Source organism: Schistocerca americana, chromosome 3 (genome assembly GCF_021461395.2).
Source record: "Schistocerca americana isolate TAMUIC-IGC-003095 chromosome 3, iqSchAmer2.1, whole genome shotgun sequence".
NCBI classification, from domain to species: Eukaryota; Metazoa; Arthropoda; class Insecta; order Orthoptera; family Acrididae; genus Schistocerca; species Schistocerca americana.
Window position 1 is genome coordinate 515,165,645 of NC_060121.1, and position 19,286 is coordinate 515,184,930.

Sequence of the window (19,286 nt, forward strand, 5' to 3'; positions counted from 1 at the left end):
GAAATGCATCGCTATGTCTGTCCAATGTATTGTGTCCCACATTCACACTCAATACTGTGAACACTCAGGGTCTGCAGTTCTAGCGGACTTTTTTTCAAGCAAAGCATATCCTAATTTTCTTTGTTGAATGGAAAATGGTCTTTATTTGATGTTTTTCCATTCTTCTCTTCCATTCTCTTCTGTTGGTGCACTTGAAAATGGCAGGAATGCTTGCCTTCTTCCTCTTCTTCTGGTTAGTCCTCCCTCCTCTTTCCTGTCTTTAAGGCACATCTTATTCACGTCTATTTTTGTAACCATTTTTTCAGAAAGTTTCCCGCAGATGCTGTAACTCATTCGGCAAGCTCTTCCTGTTGCAGATGGACCTGGTTCTATGTGCTACGATGTTTGTTACCAAGTTGAAATGTGCTGGATGGTGGCAACTCCAAGAGTTAAGGTAAGGGTCTGAGTGCATCCTTTTCCTATAAACTGAGTGTCCCAATGTGCTGTCTGAACTACTCTTGACCAAAATGTCCCAGAATGGTAGCCTTTCATTTTCTTCTATGTCCATGGTGAACTCGATGCTATCATTAATACCATTCAGGTTATATAGGAACTTGTGTACATTTTCTCTGCCATGTGGCCACACAAAAAATGTGTCATCTACATATCTGCAGAATGCCTTCAATTTTAGGTGGGCGTTATTCAGTGCTACATCTTCGAAGCGTGCTCCATGCACACATTAGTCTGACCCAGAGCTAAGGAGGAACTCATGGCAATTCTACCTATTTGCTCATAGAATTTCCCACCACATTTGAAATTAACGGAGGTTACTACATGTCAAAAGAGTTTCCCTGTGTCCTCATTGAAGTGTCCTTCGAACAGAGTGAAGCAGCATCACCTGGGTTAAAAGTGGCAATACATCAAAGCTGACTAGTAGGTTCTTCTTGTCCAAGCAAGTACCTTCACAAAATGTGTGGAGTTCTTGACATAGTAGTGACAGTGACACATGAGAGGTTTTAGCGGCTGTGCCAGATATTTGGCAACAGGCTGAAGTGGAACTCCCTCCTGCAGATTTCTGGGAGGCCATATAGTTACGTTGGTGCCAGTGCCCTGGGGTAAAGCCTTCTGATGGTATTCGTATCCTGTCCTGAGCTTCAGACTAGATTGATGGTCTCACATAACACAAATGTCGTCACATCCTTCCCTACTTGTTTGTATTACGGATCTTCCAGTTACGTTTTGATCTTCTGCCATTAGGCTTCTGACTTAAGTAGTACTGTCACTCTGCCTTTATCTGCTGCTAAGACCACTATTTCCTAGTCATCATACTGGGCCAGTAGCACACTGTGTTATACTGCTGAAATGTTGTTCTTTGGCATTCTTGACTTCCCAAAGATCTTGCAAGTTTCCCTTGCCACTTTTTTAGTGACCTCCAAAGACAGCACACATATGGCTTGCTTGATGTTGCTGATGATTCACATTTTGGTAACATTTTTGGAACTGGAACAAAGTTTAGGCCTTTGGACAGCACAGAAATTGTTGGCTCATCCAGTTCTCTCTCTTTACCTGCACCACTGGCTACACCACATTCCCTCATCACCAGCACTTCTGGAGGTCCAGTGGAAATATAGATATGCAGAACACGGCATCCCAACACTTCGCCTGAAGATGATGAGTATGAAACTCATTGAAACATTGTGACAAGACACGGCCACCACTTGGCTGATTGCTCAGGAAGATATTATCACTGGAATATGCCAAAAAATCTGCAATCACATACATCACACCACTATGGGGAGGATATCCAGTGAAGCTACATGATGCTACAAAAACTTCAAATCAAGGCAACAGAGTTGCTCAGCAACTGGCCTTCTTGCTGTGCTGTCGGGATAAGGAAGTGATACCACAGTTTTCTAACTAACAGCATCCTATCAACATGACAAGGACAAGATGCATATTATGACAGGCTAGTTCAGCTATGTTATCAGACTGGAACTCAACAAGAATGCAAGAGCTTTGCTCACTCACCACTTGTTCCTGGCTTTCAGTCTCCTAGCACATACCTGGGAATGGATGCATAGCACACTTATGCAAGCATGGAGATCTACCAGAAAAAAGACACCAAGAATAGTGTGACTAGTTTCTCCAGCTTCCATGGGCTCAACAGCAGGAAGGCAATGTCAGCAATGTTAAGACCATCACTAAGCTGACAGAGAGAGAACTGGATGAGCCAACAATTTCTGTGCTGTCAAAAGGCCTAAAATTTGCTCCAGTTCCAAGAATGTTACTGAAACATGCATCCTCAGCAATAATGAGCAAGCCATACATAGACTCCCTTCAGAGGCTGCTGAAGAAGTGAGAAGGGAGACATGTGGGGTCCTTGAGAAAGTAAGAATGCTAAAGAACAACATTTTGGCAGCAGAACACAGTGAGCCCCTGGCCCTATGTGGTAACAAGGATGTAGTGGTCTTAGCAGCAGATAAAGGCAATGTGACAGGGCTACTGAAGCCAGAAGACTACTGGCAAAAGATTGAAACTTCATTGTAAGATCTGGTACTAAACAAGTGGGGAAAGATGCAATAACATCTGTGACACATGAAACCATTGAGCTATTCTACAGCTCAGGAGTGGATAGGAAAACCATCAGCAGGCTTTACGCCAGGGTGCCAGCACTAACACAACCAGATGGCGTCCCAAAAATATGAAAGGAGGGAGATTCACTGTGGCCTGTGTTGAAGACCATAAACCCATCAACGGGAGATTCACTGTGGTCTGTGTTGAAGACCATAAACCCATCAACGTACAGGACAGTCAAACATTTGGCACAAACCTCTTGTGGGTCACTGCCTACACCAAGTCAAGAACTCCACAGAATTTATGAAAGTACTACATGAGTTACGTTTTGATGAGAAGGACCTACAAGTCACCTTTGATGTGAATTCACTTTTCATCTGTATGTCACTGGAAGATTCCTCAGCTCTACTTGAGGGAAAGTTTGATGAGAACACATTGAAACTCCTTTGATGTGTACTAACCACCACTTATTTCAAACCTGGTGGAAAATTTGACAAGCAAATAGATGGGGTTGCCATGGGTTCCCCCTTAGCACTGGGTATGGCTAATCTATATATGGAGTGCTTTGATGATGTAGCACTGAATACTGTCCACATAAAACTGAAGGCATTCTACAAATACGTATATGACACATTTGTAGTGTGACCACATGACAGAGAAAATCTACAGGAGTTTCTGTGTCAACTCAATGGCATTCCGAGCAGCATCAAGATCACCATGGAGACAGAAGAGAATAGAAGCCTATCATTCTTCTTGGAAATTTTGTTCAAGAGAAGTCCGGGTGGCACATTGGGATACTTGGTCTGCACAACAACCTAATAAACTGGGATAGAGCGTTTCAACTCAGCACAGTGTGGGATTCTGCACTTATGAAAATATCTGTTCCAAAGACAGTGACATCTGTGGTCAGAATGGATAGACACTAGGACTCAATGTCCACACTGGGGCCATCTTGTGTTTCCCTATCACTGACCACACTGCATATCTCCACCACTGGTGTGGCATCTGCTTCCAGAGCTGTGTGACTGGCCCACCAACAGAAGAGGTCAGCACATCCTGACTTTTTGCCTGTAGATGATGGATAACATACTCATTGAAATGTTGCAACAAGACTATGGCACCATCAGCATATCACCTGAGAAGGTTTTATACTGAGAAAGCTTGAAATCACATATACTGAAGAAGCTTCTGACTGCTATGCAACAGCTATGAAGTGAACAACAAGTAGGATGTGATGCTGTTTAATTGCTGTCTTTGAAACATTTTCAAGATTTAGCTACAAAAAAAAAAACTCAGGTCTGAAGTAACAAGAAATTTTGGACTTCTTTTTCTAAACTGTGGGCCTACTTTAATTGCCATTTTGAATGTTTAAAAGCAGACCTCATAGTCAATTCTCTGTGTTATTTGGAGATGTATTATACAAAATACATATGCACAGCTATGTGTTTAATTCTGCTTTGTTATTCGACTTTTCTATGAACGCTGGTACAATATTTTTTCATAAATGAGGAGTTATCTAAAAAATCTCTTGGCCAATGTTGTTTATCTATTGTGTTGTATAACATTCCTCTTTTTCTGCATCTGCCAGTGTTTCTATCATGTACAAAGTGCCTTCGGTTTAAATCTACCTGCTTGTAATTTGTCTTTGTTGTTCCACTTTTCATGACAAAATTTAAACTGTCCTTTTCTTCTGCTTTAGTTACTTACTACTGTCATAGTTATTTGTTAGTACTGGATTTAAAATTTCTGATAATATGTGTGCCATAATGAATCTAACATAAAATAAGCTGGCTGAAAATAAATTAATAAATAATTAAAGTAACACTGTTCTGAGTAACAACAATATGGAAAGGACATGTTGTTATTCACCACATAGAGGAGGGTTAGATTCACAGACAGGGACAGTGAAAGAGACTGGTAAAATATTAAGCTTTCACACAAAGCCCTTCTTTTGAAATAGAAAACACACAAACGTGGCCACTGTCTCTGGGCAATGGAGCCCGACTGCCCATGAGTAAGTAAGAGTCATGCATGTGTGAAAGTGTGTGTGTATCTTGTATTTCAGAAGAAGGACTTTGTTTGAAAGCTTAATATTTTACCAGTCTTTTTCATTCTGCCTGTAAGCAACTCTACATCTAATGTACGTGGTGAGTAGCAGTCTATCCTTTCCATATTATTGTTCTATCCAGGACTTCCCACTGTAAGTTTGTTTTGAGTACGTAACTAGCACTTATCATGAAGTATAAGGAGTGTTCAAATGAGAAGCTATGAAATGTCAAAACAACCAAACCAGTCAAAAGTTCCCTATGCTACTACGGGAGAGTCAAAAGTTGCCTACACTACTTTGGGATAATCTAGTGCGGCATCTAGGGATGTGGATGTAGCTTTGTCACCTCCTCCTATGAAATTGAAAGCTGTGCCTTCAGCAGGCATGGTGATGTTCACTGTCCTTACCAATGTCCAAGGCCAAATACTAATTGAATTCCTCAAGCACGGAAAAACCATTATGAATGAGGTGTACAATGAGACACTCCATAGCCCATGCAAGTCTATCAAGAGCAAACAGTCATGGCTACTTGTGGAAGGAGGGATTTCATTACACAATAATGTGTGTCCTCACATCTCCAAGGTGACACAAAGTATAATGGCTAGGTTCATATGGGGGTAGTGTGAGCATCTCCCTACAGCCCGAACTTGTCACCCTATAACTTCCATCTGTTTGGTCTGCTAAAAAGACATCCCAAAAGGAAGTTCTTCAAGCCAGATGACAAAGCGAAGTACATAGTAGAGGACTGGCTCCTGTGATAGATAGAGAAATCCTTTAGATAGAGAAATCCTTTAGCTCGTGAAACAGTGGGATAGTTATGCTCAGTCCTCTGCTGATTACTTTTGTAAAGACTTCAATTACACCCACAGTGTTGTTTATACCTTTTCTTCTGAACACTCCTCATACATTGTCTCTATAATGCCAACATTAAAACATCATAAACAATAATAAAATATAAAAATATATATATGACTAATGGTAGATAAAAATTGACATTCTAAAGAGAAGACAGAAAAATTCCAGGTGGCCACTGAAAGATTAATGTATCTTGAACTTTTGAAGCCACTTGCATTATCTTCACAAACAGGACAGAAAGACCTTGTCTTTTATTTCAATTTCATGTCTACTTGTTTATGGGCATAAAAGTTAAATCTTCATATTATAATTACTCTATGATAAAGAGTCTAAATAGAAAGGGTCACTAATTCAATTCTTGTTACTACATAGCATAACTTTTACATTAGACACTTACCTTTGCTATAGACATTAACTGTGCTACCTGGATTTATAATTGCAGTCTGCATAAACCATGGAAGCCCAAGACAGATCAGTATATCAAACACATTACTGCCCACTGCATTTGAAACTGCCATATCACCATACCCTGTACAGAGGAGAAAGTAACTCAGTATTCTACATTCATAGTCTTTGAATATGGTTGCAGAAAACAACTGCTCCAGAGAAGTTCTAGCTAAGATCTCTAGCATTATATGCCTCTGATTCTGATATCACTTGCATGATTTGCATATATTTAAAATCTGAGACAAGCATGATATACAATGATCAGCAGAACATTATGACCACCTATTTAATAGCTGGTATGTGTGCCCTTGGCATGGGTAACAGTGGCGACACATTATGGAATGGTAGGTTGCGGGGGGAGTTGGCATCACATATACACACAAAAGTCACTTAATTCCCGTAAATTCCAGGGAGGGAGGGGCGATGAGCTTTGACATAATGTTCAGTCACATCCCAGATGTGTTCGATCAGGTTCAGATCTGGCAAGTTGAGGGGCCAGCACATCAATTGGAAAATGCCATTGTGTTCCTTGAGCCACTCCACCACACTCCTGTCCTCGTGACATGGTACATTATCTTGTTGAAAACCACCACTGCCATCGAGAAACATGACCTTCACGAAGGGGTGTACATGGTCTGCAACTAATGTAAAGTACTCCCTGGCCATTATGGTGATGTGCATGAGCTCCACTGAACCCATGGATACCCACATGAATGTTTCCCAGCTCATAATGGAGCCGCTGCCAGCTTGTCTCCATCCCACAATACAGTTCTCAAGAAGCTGTTTACCTGGAAGATGATGGCTTCGTGCCCTCCCATTGGCGTAATGAAGATGGTATCAGGTTCATCAGACCCTGCAACACTCCCTACTGTGCCACCATCCAGTGCTGCTGGTTGCATGCCCATTTCAGTTCTAGTTGCAGATATTCTACATCTACATCTACATCTATACTCCGCGAGCCACCTTACGGTGTGTGGCGGAGGGTACTTATTGTACCACTATCTGATCCCCCCTTCCCTGTTCCATTCGCGAATTGTGCGTGGGAAGAACGACTGCTTGTAAGTCTCCGTATTTGCTCTAATTTCTCGGATCTTTTCGTTGTGATCATTACGCGAGATATATGTGGGCGGTAGTAATATGTTGCCCATCTCTTCCCGGAATGTGCTCTCTCGTAATTTCAATAATAAACCTCTCCGTATTGCGTAACGCCTTTCTTGAAGTGTCCGCCACTGGAGCTTGTTCAGCATCTCCGTAACGCTCCCGCGCTGACTAAATGTCCCCATGACGAATCGCGCTGCTTTTCGCTGGATCATGTCTATCTCTTCTATTAATCCAACCTGGTAAGGGTCCCATACTGATGAGCAATACTCAAGAATCGGACGAACAAGCGTTTTGTAAGCTACTTCTTTCGTCGATGAGTCACATTTTCTTAGAATTCTTCCTATGAATCTCAACCTGGCGCCTGCTTTTCCCACTATTTGTTTTATGAGATCATTCCACTTCAGATCGCTCCGGATAGTAACTCCTAAGTATTTTACGGTCGTTACCGCTTCCAATGATTTACCACCTATGGCATAATCGTACTGGAATGGATTTCTGCCCCTATGTATGCGCATTATTTTACATTTATCTACGTTTAGGGAAAGCTGCCAGCTGTCGCACCATGCATTAATCCTCTGCAGGTCCTCCTGGAGTACGTACGAGTCTTCTGATGTTGCTACTTTCTTGTAGACAACCGTGTCATCTGCAAATAGCCTCACGGAGCTACCGATGTTGTCAACTAAGTCATTTATGTATATTGTAAACAATAAAGGTCCTATCACGCTTCCCTGCGGTACTCCCGAAATTACCTCTACATCTGCAGATTTTGAACCGTTAAGAATGACATGTTGTGTTCTTTCTTCTAGGAAATCCTGAATCCAATCACAAACCTGGTCCGATATTCCGTAAGCTCGTATTTTTTTCACTAAACGTAAGTGCGGAACCGTATCAAATGCCTTCCTGAAGTCCAGGAATACGGCATCAATCTGCTCGCCAGTGTCTACGGCACTGTGAATTTCTTGGGCAAATAGGGCGAGCTGAGTTTCACATGATCTCTGTTTGCGGAATCCATGTTGGTTATGATGAAGGAGATTTGTATTATCTAAGAACGTCATAATACAAGAACACAAAACATGTTCCATTATTCTACAACAGATTGACGTAAGCGAAATAGGCCTATAATTATTCGCATCTGATTTATGACCCTTCTTGAAAATGGGAACGACCTGCGCTTTCTTCCAGTCGCTAGGTACTTTACGTTCTTCCAGCGATCTACGATAAATTGCTGATAGAAAGGGGGCAAGTTCTTTAGCATAATCACTGTAGAATCTTAAGGGTATCTCGTCTGGTCCGGATGCTTTTCCGCTACTAAGTGACAGCAGTTGTTTTTCAATTCCGATATCGTTTATTTCAATATTTTCCATTTTGGCGTCCGTGCGACGGCTGAAGTCAGGGACCGTGTTACGATTTTCCGCAGTGAAACAGTTTCGGAACACTGAATTCAGTATTTCTGCCTTTCTTCGGTCGTCCTCTGTTTCGGTGCCATCGTGGTCAACGAGTGACTGAATAGGGGATTTAGATCCGCTTACCGATTTTACATATGACCAAAACTTTTTAGGGTTCTTGTTTAGATTGTTTGCCAATGTTTTATGTTCGAATTCGTTGAATGCTTCTCTCATTGCTCTCTTTACGCTCTTTTTCGCTTCGTTCAGCTTTTCCTTATCAGCTATGATTCGACTACTCTTAAACCTATGATGAAGCTTTCTTTGTTTCCGTAGTACCTTTCGTACATGATTGTTATACCACGGTGGATCTTTCCCCTCGCTTTGGACCTTAGTCGGTACGAACTTATCTAAGGCGTACTGGACGATGTTTCTGAATTTTTTCCATTTTTGTTCCACATCCTCTTCCTCAGAAATGAACGTTTGATGGTGGTCACTCAGATATTCTGCGATTTGTGCCCTATCACTCTTGTTAAGCAAATATATTTTCCTTCCTTTCTTGGCATTTCTTATTACACTTGTAGTCATTGATGCAACCACTGACTTATGATCACTGATACCCTCTTCTACATTCACGGAGTCGAAAAGTTCCGGTCTATTTGTTGCTATGAGGTCTAAAACGTTAGCTTCACGAGTTGGTTCTCTAACTATCTGCTCGAAGTAATTCTCGGACAAGGCAGTCAGGATAATGTCACAAGAGTCTCTATCCCTGGCTCCAGTTCTGATTGTGTGACTATCCCATTCTATACCTGGTAGATTGAAGTCTCCCCCTATTACAATAGTATGATCACGAAACTTCTTCACGACGTTCTGCAGGTTCTCTCTGAGGCGCTCAACTACTACGGTTGCTGATGCAGGTGGTCTATAGAAGCATCCGACTATCATATCTGACCCACCTTTGATACTTAACTTAACCCAGATTATTTCACGTTCGCATTCGCTAATAACTTCACTGGATATTATTGAATTCTTTACTGCTATAAATACTCCTCCACCATTGGCGTTTATCCTATCCTTGCGGTATATATTCCATTCTGTGTCTAGGATTTCGTTACTGTTCTCTTCCAGTTTTAACCAACTTTCCGTTCCTAATACTATATGCGCACTATTTCCTTCAATAAGAGATACTAATTCAGGAACCTTGCCCTGGATACTCCTGCAGTTTACCAATATTACGTTAACTTTTCCTGTTTTTGGTCTCTGAGGACGGACGTTCTTTATCAACGATGATAATGTCCTCTCTGGTAAGCCGTCAGGTATTTTATCGTTTCGCCCAAGGGGGGGTCCCTCTAACCTAAAAAACCCCCGTGTGCACGCCACACGTACTCTGCTACCCTAGTAGCTGCTTCCGGTGTGTAGTGCACGCCTGACCTGTCTAGGGGGGCCCTACAGTTCTCCACCCAATAACGGAGGTCGATGAATTTGCAACCATTATAGTCGCAGAGTCGTCTGAGCCTCTGGTTTAGACCCTCCACACGGCTCCAAACCAGAGGACCGCGATTGACTCTGGGCACTATGCTGCAGATATTAAGCTCAGCTTGCACTCCGCGTGTGATGCTGGTTGTCTTCACCAAATCAGCCAGCCGCCGGAAGGAACCAAGGATGGCCTCAGAACCCAAGCGGCAGGCGTCATTCGTTCCGACATGTGCTACTATCTGCAGCTGGTCACACCCAGTGCGTTCAATAGCTGCCGGAAGGGCCTCCTCCACATTACGGACGAGACCCCCCGGCAAGCACACCGAGTGCACACTGGCATTCTTCCCCGACCTACCCGCTATTTTCCTGAGGGGCTCCATAACCCGCCTAACGTTGGAGCTCCCTATAACTAATAGGCCCGCCCTCTGTGACTGTCGGGACCTTGCCGGAGAATCGGCCACTGGCCCAACAGGCGAGGCATCCTGTGGTGGCTCGGAAACGATGTCATCACCACTAGGAAGCACCCCGTACCTGCTGGAAAGGGATAAGGCAGCTGCCACGCGGCCAGATCCCACCTTCGCCTTTCGGCCAGGCACGCGCGAGCCCACCACTGTCCGCCATTCACCCTGGAGTGATGGCTGACCGGTAAGATGCTCACTGCCGGAAGATGCAGCGACATCAGGGGTTCCATGTGATTCCAAGGCCACTGAAGTAGGCATAGGTCTCACCACAGTTGCCCCAACGCCACTACGAGCCGATGCCTGCGCCTCGAGCTCGATGAGCCTAACAGACAAAGCCTCCACCTGCCCCCGAAGAGTGGCCAATTCTCCTTGCGTCCGCTCACAACAACCACAGTCCCTACACATGACTATGTTTACCCTACTCTATACGGTGACAAATTCCCAAGATAATCTTCTGATGAGCTACTCTGATAATCAAGAAACACTCACTGAAATACGAGACGCGAAAACTACGCTAGGTTTTCCCAGAAAAACTATTTAAAAGCTAAGCGCAGCAAATAAGTACAAAAACGCTTTATACAAACAGTACTCACTGCTGCTGGTGCTCTCGCTCTGGCTGTCACAAGACAACTGCTGATTCAAGTGACTAGTGGCTAACGGCCGCGAAACAAACAAAAGACGGTTGTAGGGCGCTTTCTGTTCTAAACGATCAAGAAAACACTAAGAAATCTAACACAAAAACTACGTAAAGTTTTATCAAGAACTGTTAGATACTATGCAGAGCAGATAAACACAAATAGAATCCCTTCCTTAGTGGAAGGTCGTAAACAAAATGCAAAATAAACGCTTTATACAAACAGTACTCGCTGCTGCTGGTGCTCTCACTCTGGCTGTCACAAGATTGTTAACATTGATACATACATGGGTTGTCAGCTGCAGAGGCCCATTGTTAGGAGTGTTTGGTGCACTGTGTGCTCACACTCACTTGTTTCCTGTCCAGCATTAAAGTGTGATGTTATTTCCAACACAGGTCACCACCTGTTTTATGAGTCTGCCCAGCCCCACGATATCTCAAAGTGGTTTCCCCTTGGTTTCACCATGTGTTGAAGATGCACGCTATAGCACTCCTCAAACACCCCAAAAGTCATGTAGTTTCTGAAATACTTATGCTGAGCCTTCAGGTCATCACAATCTATCCATGGTCAAACTCAGACAGATTGTGCGCCTTCCCCATTCTTCACATGGACAGCACGCTCACTGATACTACATGCACCATACATGTGTGTGACTAGCAGTCATTCCTTGCCAGGTAATGCTGCTGTCACCTGGATAGTAGGTCAGCAATCATACTGTTCTGGCTGATCAGTGTATTTCATGTTAAGTTTTATGCATGGTTGCTTCTCACCATCGTAAAACACCGTAACACGATAACTTCACTTTATGACACTGCTGTCATATAATCTAGAAACGTTTTGACCATTAAGTTACAGAAATAACAAAACATCCATCAACATATTGCCTGAGTTTTTAAACTCAGTCATGTTTTAAATCCAAGCACAATAGTCAAATCATAATTCATGCTATATGTGTGTTTGGCCACAGGTGCACACCGTGTACATCCAACTCTTACAACGTCAAGTTGAACACATATATTTCAGAATGACACAACACATATAAGTCACAGAGTAAGTTGACAACCAAGACATGTGCACACGTTAACATTCGAATGAGCACTGAGTCCCAGTCTAGCGGCCACTGCTCGGCTGGCCGCTTCGGTGGCGCAGCTGCTGCATGGCTGGCAGACAGCACCACACGTAGAGGACGTGCGTAATTGCGCGGCGGTGCTTTGAATGATCGGCGAGTCACAACACCAACATTCTAACCTCTTGTCTGTTCTGTGTATGACCAATGTTAAAACATCAGGTGTCTGGTACACATTCTCAAATCTCATGAGAGCAATTGTTAAAAAATGTTTGTATGCAAACACTAACCAACTAGTAAATGCACTTTCTCATTAAATCTGTTGTTAAGAACTGGTCACAGACTGAAAATAATAGTAAGAGTTAACTATACAGCACCAAGATCAAAAATAGTCCTCACTTCTCACAATGTAAGCTTACTTTTGAACAGAAAGGACCAAACTGTGTTGCTATAAAAATATTTGATGTCTGTTGCAAATTAAAGTAACTGACAGACATTGAAAACAGTTTTAAAAATAAATTCACAAAATTGTTGACAACTCCTCCTACTCCAGTTACAAGTATCTGAACAGGCCCATTTACTAAATTTAAGTGCATCAAAATGAACAGACCTATTCACTTAAAAAATGTAAAATTACAAGGATAGAATGAGTGGCCAGTACTAAACTTCATGCAGAGAAATTTCAACTTCTGATGATATGTCATAGCACACTTCAAGCTGCCATATTACTTGACTGATTAAAAATGAAATTGCAATATCACCTCAAAAATGAGAATCAGTGGTGTTTCCTCACAAACATATGGAGCATCTCGCTCCACAGATAAAGTTGGGAAAGCATCCATTATCAGTAACCTTGACTATTGCACACAACTACATGATACGCCCACATTAGTTGTTGCAGCAATGTTTGAATGTGACTACTTCCTTAATAAAAGAGATGTGTTTGACAGTAGCAGATATGAACTTCTTCAATAGAGGAGATGTGTTTCACAGTAGCAAAGATGAACAAGTGCTCATAGCTCTTAAGATATGCATTTTAGAGCTCATGTTTACTTGGCATTTTTTCTTGTTTTCGTGTAAGGAACCTGTCCCCAAAGTTTGTAAAAGTACTTTTGGAATATCCTGTAGATAAAACACACACACACACACACACACACACACACACACACACACACACTGAGAGACAAGCACTATGTGTGGACAAGAATTGCCCTGTGAAAAAATAGCACAGTGATACTTTCGCCTGAGAGGTAACACACAAGGATGCAGGATGTCCATGGCATACACTTGTGCCATCAGAGTTCCCTCGACCGCTACCAGTCATGAACCTGAAACTATACAAATTGGCTTCTCATACCATGATGCCACAAGTAACACCACAGTGCTTTTCCAAAACATTGGAAGAATGGGACCTCTCTCAACGTCACCACCGTATTCGCCAATGATGGCTATCTAGGGTAGTGCAGAACCACGATTCATCACTGAACACAGTGTGATGCCATTCATAAGCAGTCATGGACATGCTTCCAGGTGATGGCACCATTCCAAGCACAGTCATTTGTGATGTGGTGTTAATGGCAGCCTGCGCATGGGGCGATAATTTCTTAGTCCGGCAACTGTTTGTTAATCTACAACCGATGGTGCCAGACAATGCAGGATGTTGCTCTCATATTGCAGGTGCATATGTAAAGGGATTACGATGTGCTTGGTGCACAATATTGCGATCCTGCCTTATGGCGGTGTCAAATACTTATAATACTGTCTCACACAAGTACACGGCATCTTCACACCTTTCACAGTGATCACTCAACATCTGATGCTGCTCATGCTCTAACAAGCCTGGTAATAAGAACACTTATGCACTCTGGTGACCACTCTACCTGTCACAGAGAATTGCAACTCTATAACATTTTAGATCCAAGATAGGGGGAAGTCCAGCATCAGTCATAAATTTTTAATCTGTTTATTGCAGACTGATTTAGCTACTATGTAGCTATCTTCAGTGCAATTACATTCAAGTCATGATGACTCATCATAAATAGAAATTCACATGGCATGTAACTGTAGTGAAGATAGCTACACTGTAGCTGAAATTGATCTGCAACAAACAGATTAAAAATTTATGACTGATGCTGCCCTTGCTTCTAGCTTGGATCTCATTAATATGGCCATGGAGCATGCTGTTCCTGGTGGAAATGAATCTGAAGTCTAATTATTTACATACTACAGTGTTTTCTAAATGTCAATCACTGGGTTATGAATCAGAGTAGTTATTGTGTACACGCTATCTGTCAAAGGCACTAAGACACATATTTTAAATCACTGCCTGGCCCTCAATTATCCTGTGGCTTCTTTCTACTGAATATTCAATCTATAGATTTACTCATGTCTTGTAATTGTACTGAATGGACATACTGAGTAGAGATAGACCAAATTAGCCATATTGTATCATTTAAATTGATAAACTTGTAAGCGTGATTGTAGCAGATGTTGCTACATAAATTAAATAATTTATTGGTGAGAACTTTAACAAATTATTATTATTATTATTATTTTCATTCACGAATTATCCATTCATATCCTTGTTGTTTCTGTTCCATGTGGTGCTTATTATGAGTAGTCGGGTAATTGTTTACTCAATTGATGGTTCAGCAAATAGGGCCTGCCATCTTCAGAATTGATTATAATATTTACAACTTAAAGATCTTTGTTGCTAATTGTTAGCTGAACAAGGAAGTATGCACATTGTGTATAAGGGTATAAAAAGGATAAAAGAAAAAATAATTAAAGTTCTTAGTTCCAAAAATGTAACACACTGTCTCCTGTATGATAGGACATATTGATGTGGTTTAGTGAAATAATAACTTTTTATACCATTGTATTTGTGAAAATGTCCAAAATATTGAATCAAACAGGTGCTATGATGGCGAAACAGAAAGCTATGTTGGAAAAACAAGATAAAATCTCTACTGAAATTACAGAATTGAAACAAGCTCAGACTGGACTATCTGAAGCTATCACAAAATTAACTGATGAGGTAGGAGAACTAAATCAGTCTTAGGAATCACAACCTGAAATCACTTGTCAATTGTCCAAACATGTTAGTAACTTATTTCTTTAACAGAAAAAATGAACAATCTGATTTGGAAAGTGAGTGATTTGCAGCCAAATTTGCTAAGTGGACATTTGTAAATGATGAAAGAATTGCAAAAGAAACCAACAATAAAATAGTTCAGGTGGCTACTCATCTTAAATGAATGTGAAGGTTTGACAAATGCACCAAAAAGTGAGCTCAATGAGATAAAAGAACAGAAAGTAAAAGATTTTCTGCAATGTAACGGTGCCATTAGCAAGCAGACTGACTTAGTAAATATGGGATTAGATGACGATTAAAGAGCTTGTGCGTGGCACTCACTCAGTAAGACACAAACCTGAAAGCACCGATAAATCAGACACACATGAGGGGAATATGAGCAGCTGCTCATCTGTCGCAACAAAATGCAATACATGATGGGTGCTGCACTGAACGGTACGTCAGTATTCATGGAAGGGGATTTGATGACGCACCAACAGTTCCAGACTTTTCTGCCAGATAAAAAGAATATCCATCTCTTTGTATTTATTTATTTGTGCATTCTGCTGTGCTTTACTGCACTCATGAAATGATGTCCAAAAAATCAGATCTGTGAGTGGATATATTCACAAAGTGCTGCAAGACAGCAGAATAGTTGTATATATGACTGAGTTTGAAAGATCGTTTCTGGACAATCATTGGTCAAATGGTAACAGGAATGGCTCAGGAAAGAAGTGCTCAATCTGGAACTCTTCAGCATCCATCAACAAAGCCTGAGACATTAATTTGAAAAATATGTGAACAAGATGTGGTACTGAGGAGAGCTAATGTCACATCATGACATTCTGCAGATCCTAAGGGGGAAATTTCCCATTGATGTACATGAGAAGTTAATACATATATCAGAATCAAACTCAGAGGAATTTATGACTCAATCGACCTGATACAAGAGGACATAAAGACTAGGACAAGTCAAGCCATGGTTTCTGGCACTCGTAATGGTCACAGGTAACACACGTCAGGTGACTGTCGTACCCGCCACAAACATCAAATGGATGCTCAGGGTGAACAACACAGTATTGGTTACAATAACTGTAGTAACGACTGTAACAAGCAAAAATGACAAGAACAGAGGTATGAGCCTGAGTAAATGCCAAACACCAACCACCAGTGGCACAAGTACTAGTACGAGAGGCAAAATAATCACAACTGGAGGAATCAAAGACCAGTAATACCTGAAGATGATGATGATAATCATGCAACAAAACATTGGCAGCAAAACTATTCATGACTGCACCTATCCACAAAATATGTGTGAAGGAATGGAGTAGGGACTGTGATGGATAACTAAATCTTTTACATTACTAAGACAGCATGGACATTAGCCACGAGGCGATATTGCAGTGCCTGTGTTTTTTTAAGATGTACCATGCAATGTTCCTGCAGACATGTGTGTCTTGGTATCCAGCAGTCTTTGTTAGAAACTAAATTATACCTATTTATAATGTGCAAACAATTTGATTTATTTTTATCAAAAAAATTAAAAAGATATTCTTAAGGACGTTCTGAATGTCATACCAAAAAACTGACTCATTTTAAGTGCCAAGAAGAAAGTTTTTGTTTCAACTTCTATTATTGCAGGGGCACTATATTTTATTTGTGATATTCAAGTAAAGAAATACAGCAGTAATAAAATTATTAGAACTGTAGCCAACAAAAATCATTTGTCATTTCTTTCAAATTTTTTACAAGAGAGTTACACAATTAAATTTAAGAAAAAAATCTCTCAGTATTGGCTTGCATTTCTTAAACAACACCATTCTTGGGATCTGACATTGCAATGTTTCCTGCAAAACTCCTTCTACTGTCCAGGAAATAATGGCAACATCGTAGACATGTCTTTCTCTTTTGCAGCTGATAAAAATGGCTGGTCTTTCAGATGAAACATGCATGATATACATCTGCCATTGCCTTTCCTTTTTTAAATATATTGACATTTTTGCATTCTTTTGTTTCAGAATAAGAATTTTTACATAGCTATTTGAGATGTATAACTCTGAGCTACTTTGATTATACTGCACTTGCATATCTTATAGATCTGTACTGACAACAATGTTTAAGCTGTATCTTTAAAAATCAAAGGAGTCAGTTGTATGCATTGGAAACATGGAATGAGATCATAGCTTTAGCTGAGTCAATAATTTTGCGTAAATCCTGTGGAAGAAAGGCCTTGCCTACCTTCACTCATTTCTCTATAATTGAAAAATCTCTGTCACAGCTCAAAGACCTGTGCCCACTAACCACCAACCTTGAAACCTTCCCAGGTTAAATGGAGGGGACTTAGACACATGGCACAAAGACAATGCAACATCAAATAAGGAATGTTTGATGTGTTTTATTCATGATTTGACACTTTGAATAAATGTAGACATGCAACAGAGTACTGAAAACACATTGCCACTGAAAACACATTTTGTGGAAGGCAGTTACAACATTTTCTGTTTTCAATCTTCAGTTAGGAAGAATACTCGAACTCTGATTCAACCCCACAGCAACATTTCCAACAAGAACAGGACACAAGACAACTCTAATTGATAATTTCTAAATCCCACTGTATTTAGCAAAATTGATATGAGTCCCATAATAAATGGTTTATCTGACTATGATGGTGAAACTGCAGCAATAATGCATTCTCATCAAACAGGTTTAATTAAGAAATGAAAAGTAAAATTTCACATAATTATAAACAATGACTCAGTTAACTAGCCAAAGAGAAATTACAGGTCAAAAATGGGAAGAAGTTTACCAAGGCCACAAAATACACATAGAATGTAATTCCATTCTAAATATGTTATTACAGCATTATGAATACAATTTTCATTTTTCAATGGATCAAGTGGATGCCAAAAAAAACAGTGGCTAACATGGATCAAGTGGATGCCAAGAAGAACAGTGGCTAACATCCGGTATCAGAATATTTTGTACTAGACACAGAGAGCTTTATTTAATGCTAAGGACTAGCTCTAATCAAGACTTAAAAATGCTCAACAAGCAATATTGCAAATTTCTTCCACATCATCAAAAAGCTAAAAATTGTGTAATAACACACAAAAAATTAAAAGTAACAGAAATAACAATACAAGAACAATTTACTGCATTGTAAGGAATGGAATAAGTAAACTCAGCAAAGTAAATGATGTTCCACCCCCAGATGACAGTAGCTATTAAATTCATCCAGATCTGTGGCTGAGAGGTTAGCACAGCCGATGGTCTTGCAGAGGACCCACGTTCAGTTCCCGGTAATGCCAGCAATTTTTATGTGGTGAGAGGACTGGAATGGGGTGCACACAGGCTCGTGCTGCCAACTGAGAAGCTTCATGACTGAGTATCAATGGCTCCAAGTCGCAAAAGCTGACAATGGTTGAAGAGCAATGTGCTGACCCTATGCCTCTCTGTACCATATACAATGACGCCTTTGGCAGAGGATGGCATGGCGGGTGGTCAGTACCTATGGGCCCACCAGAGGCTGTGGATTTATGAGGAGCTACTAAATTCAACGAATTCTCCCTAAGAGTAGCTGGAAAAAAAATGGTTCCTTAAAAGCAGAGCCAGTAAATGTACTTAAGACAAGTAACTCATATTCCACCACCAGATATCGGTTTTGCCAACTTATGCATTAGAGATATCACAAAAATCATTGGGTCACTAAAGATACCAACTCTTCTGGCTATGATGATATATAAGGTAGAATCCAAAATTTTCAGGACTGGTGCTGCCATCTGGAAAGTAGGAGTAGTAGATCTTGGCACCACTAGGTGACAAGAGCTGCATATCTGATGAGTCAGTGTGCGGAGTGGCATTCAGATGGGAGGACATGTTGCATGTCCACAGTGATTTCCACAATACTCTGTGTTTAGTGTGTTGCGATTTTACGATGGATCTGCAAACAGAACAGCGCATGTGTATCAAATTCTGTGTGAATCTCATGAAAAATGCTATGGAGATCCTCACAATGACTCAACAAGTGTTTGGGGGACAGAGCATGAGCCATACGTGTGTGTTTGAGTGGCATGCTCGGTTCAGGGCTGGTTGTACAGACGTCAAAGATGATGCTCACTCTGGAAGGCCTGTTAGCCTCACAACAGTAGACATTGTTGCCAAATTTCAACAACTGGTTCGTGTGGATGAAG

The 19,286-nt window shown here is 41.0% G+C and overlaps 1 protein-coding gene across 1 annotated transcript in view; it reads right to left on the bottom strand.

Moving 5' to 3' along the window:
• Positions 1-19,286, bottom strand: part of LOC124606174 (probable sodium/potassium/calcium exchanger CG1090) — a 135,537-nt gene that overhangs the window by 9,593 nt on the left and 106,658 nt on the right. The window contains exon 9 of the mRNA XM_047138140.1: positions 5,853-5,984. Coding sequence (XP_046994096.1) covers positions 5,853-5,984 — 132 coding nt within the window. The remainder of the gene's footprint in view (positions 1-5,852; positions 5,985-19,286) is intronic.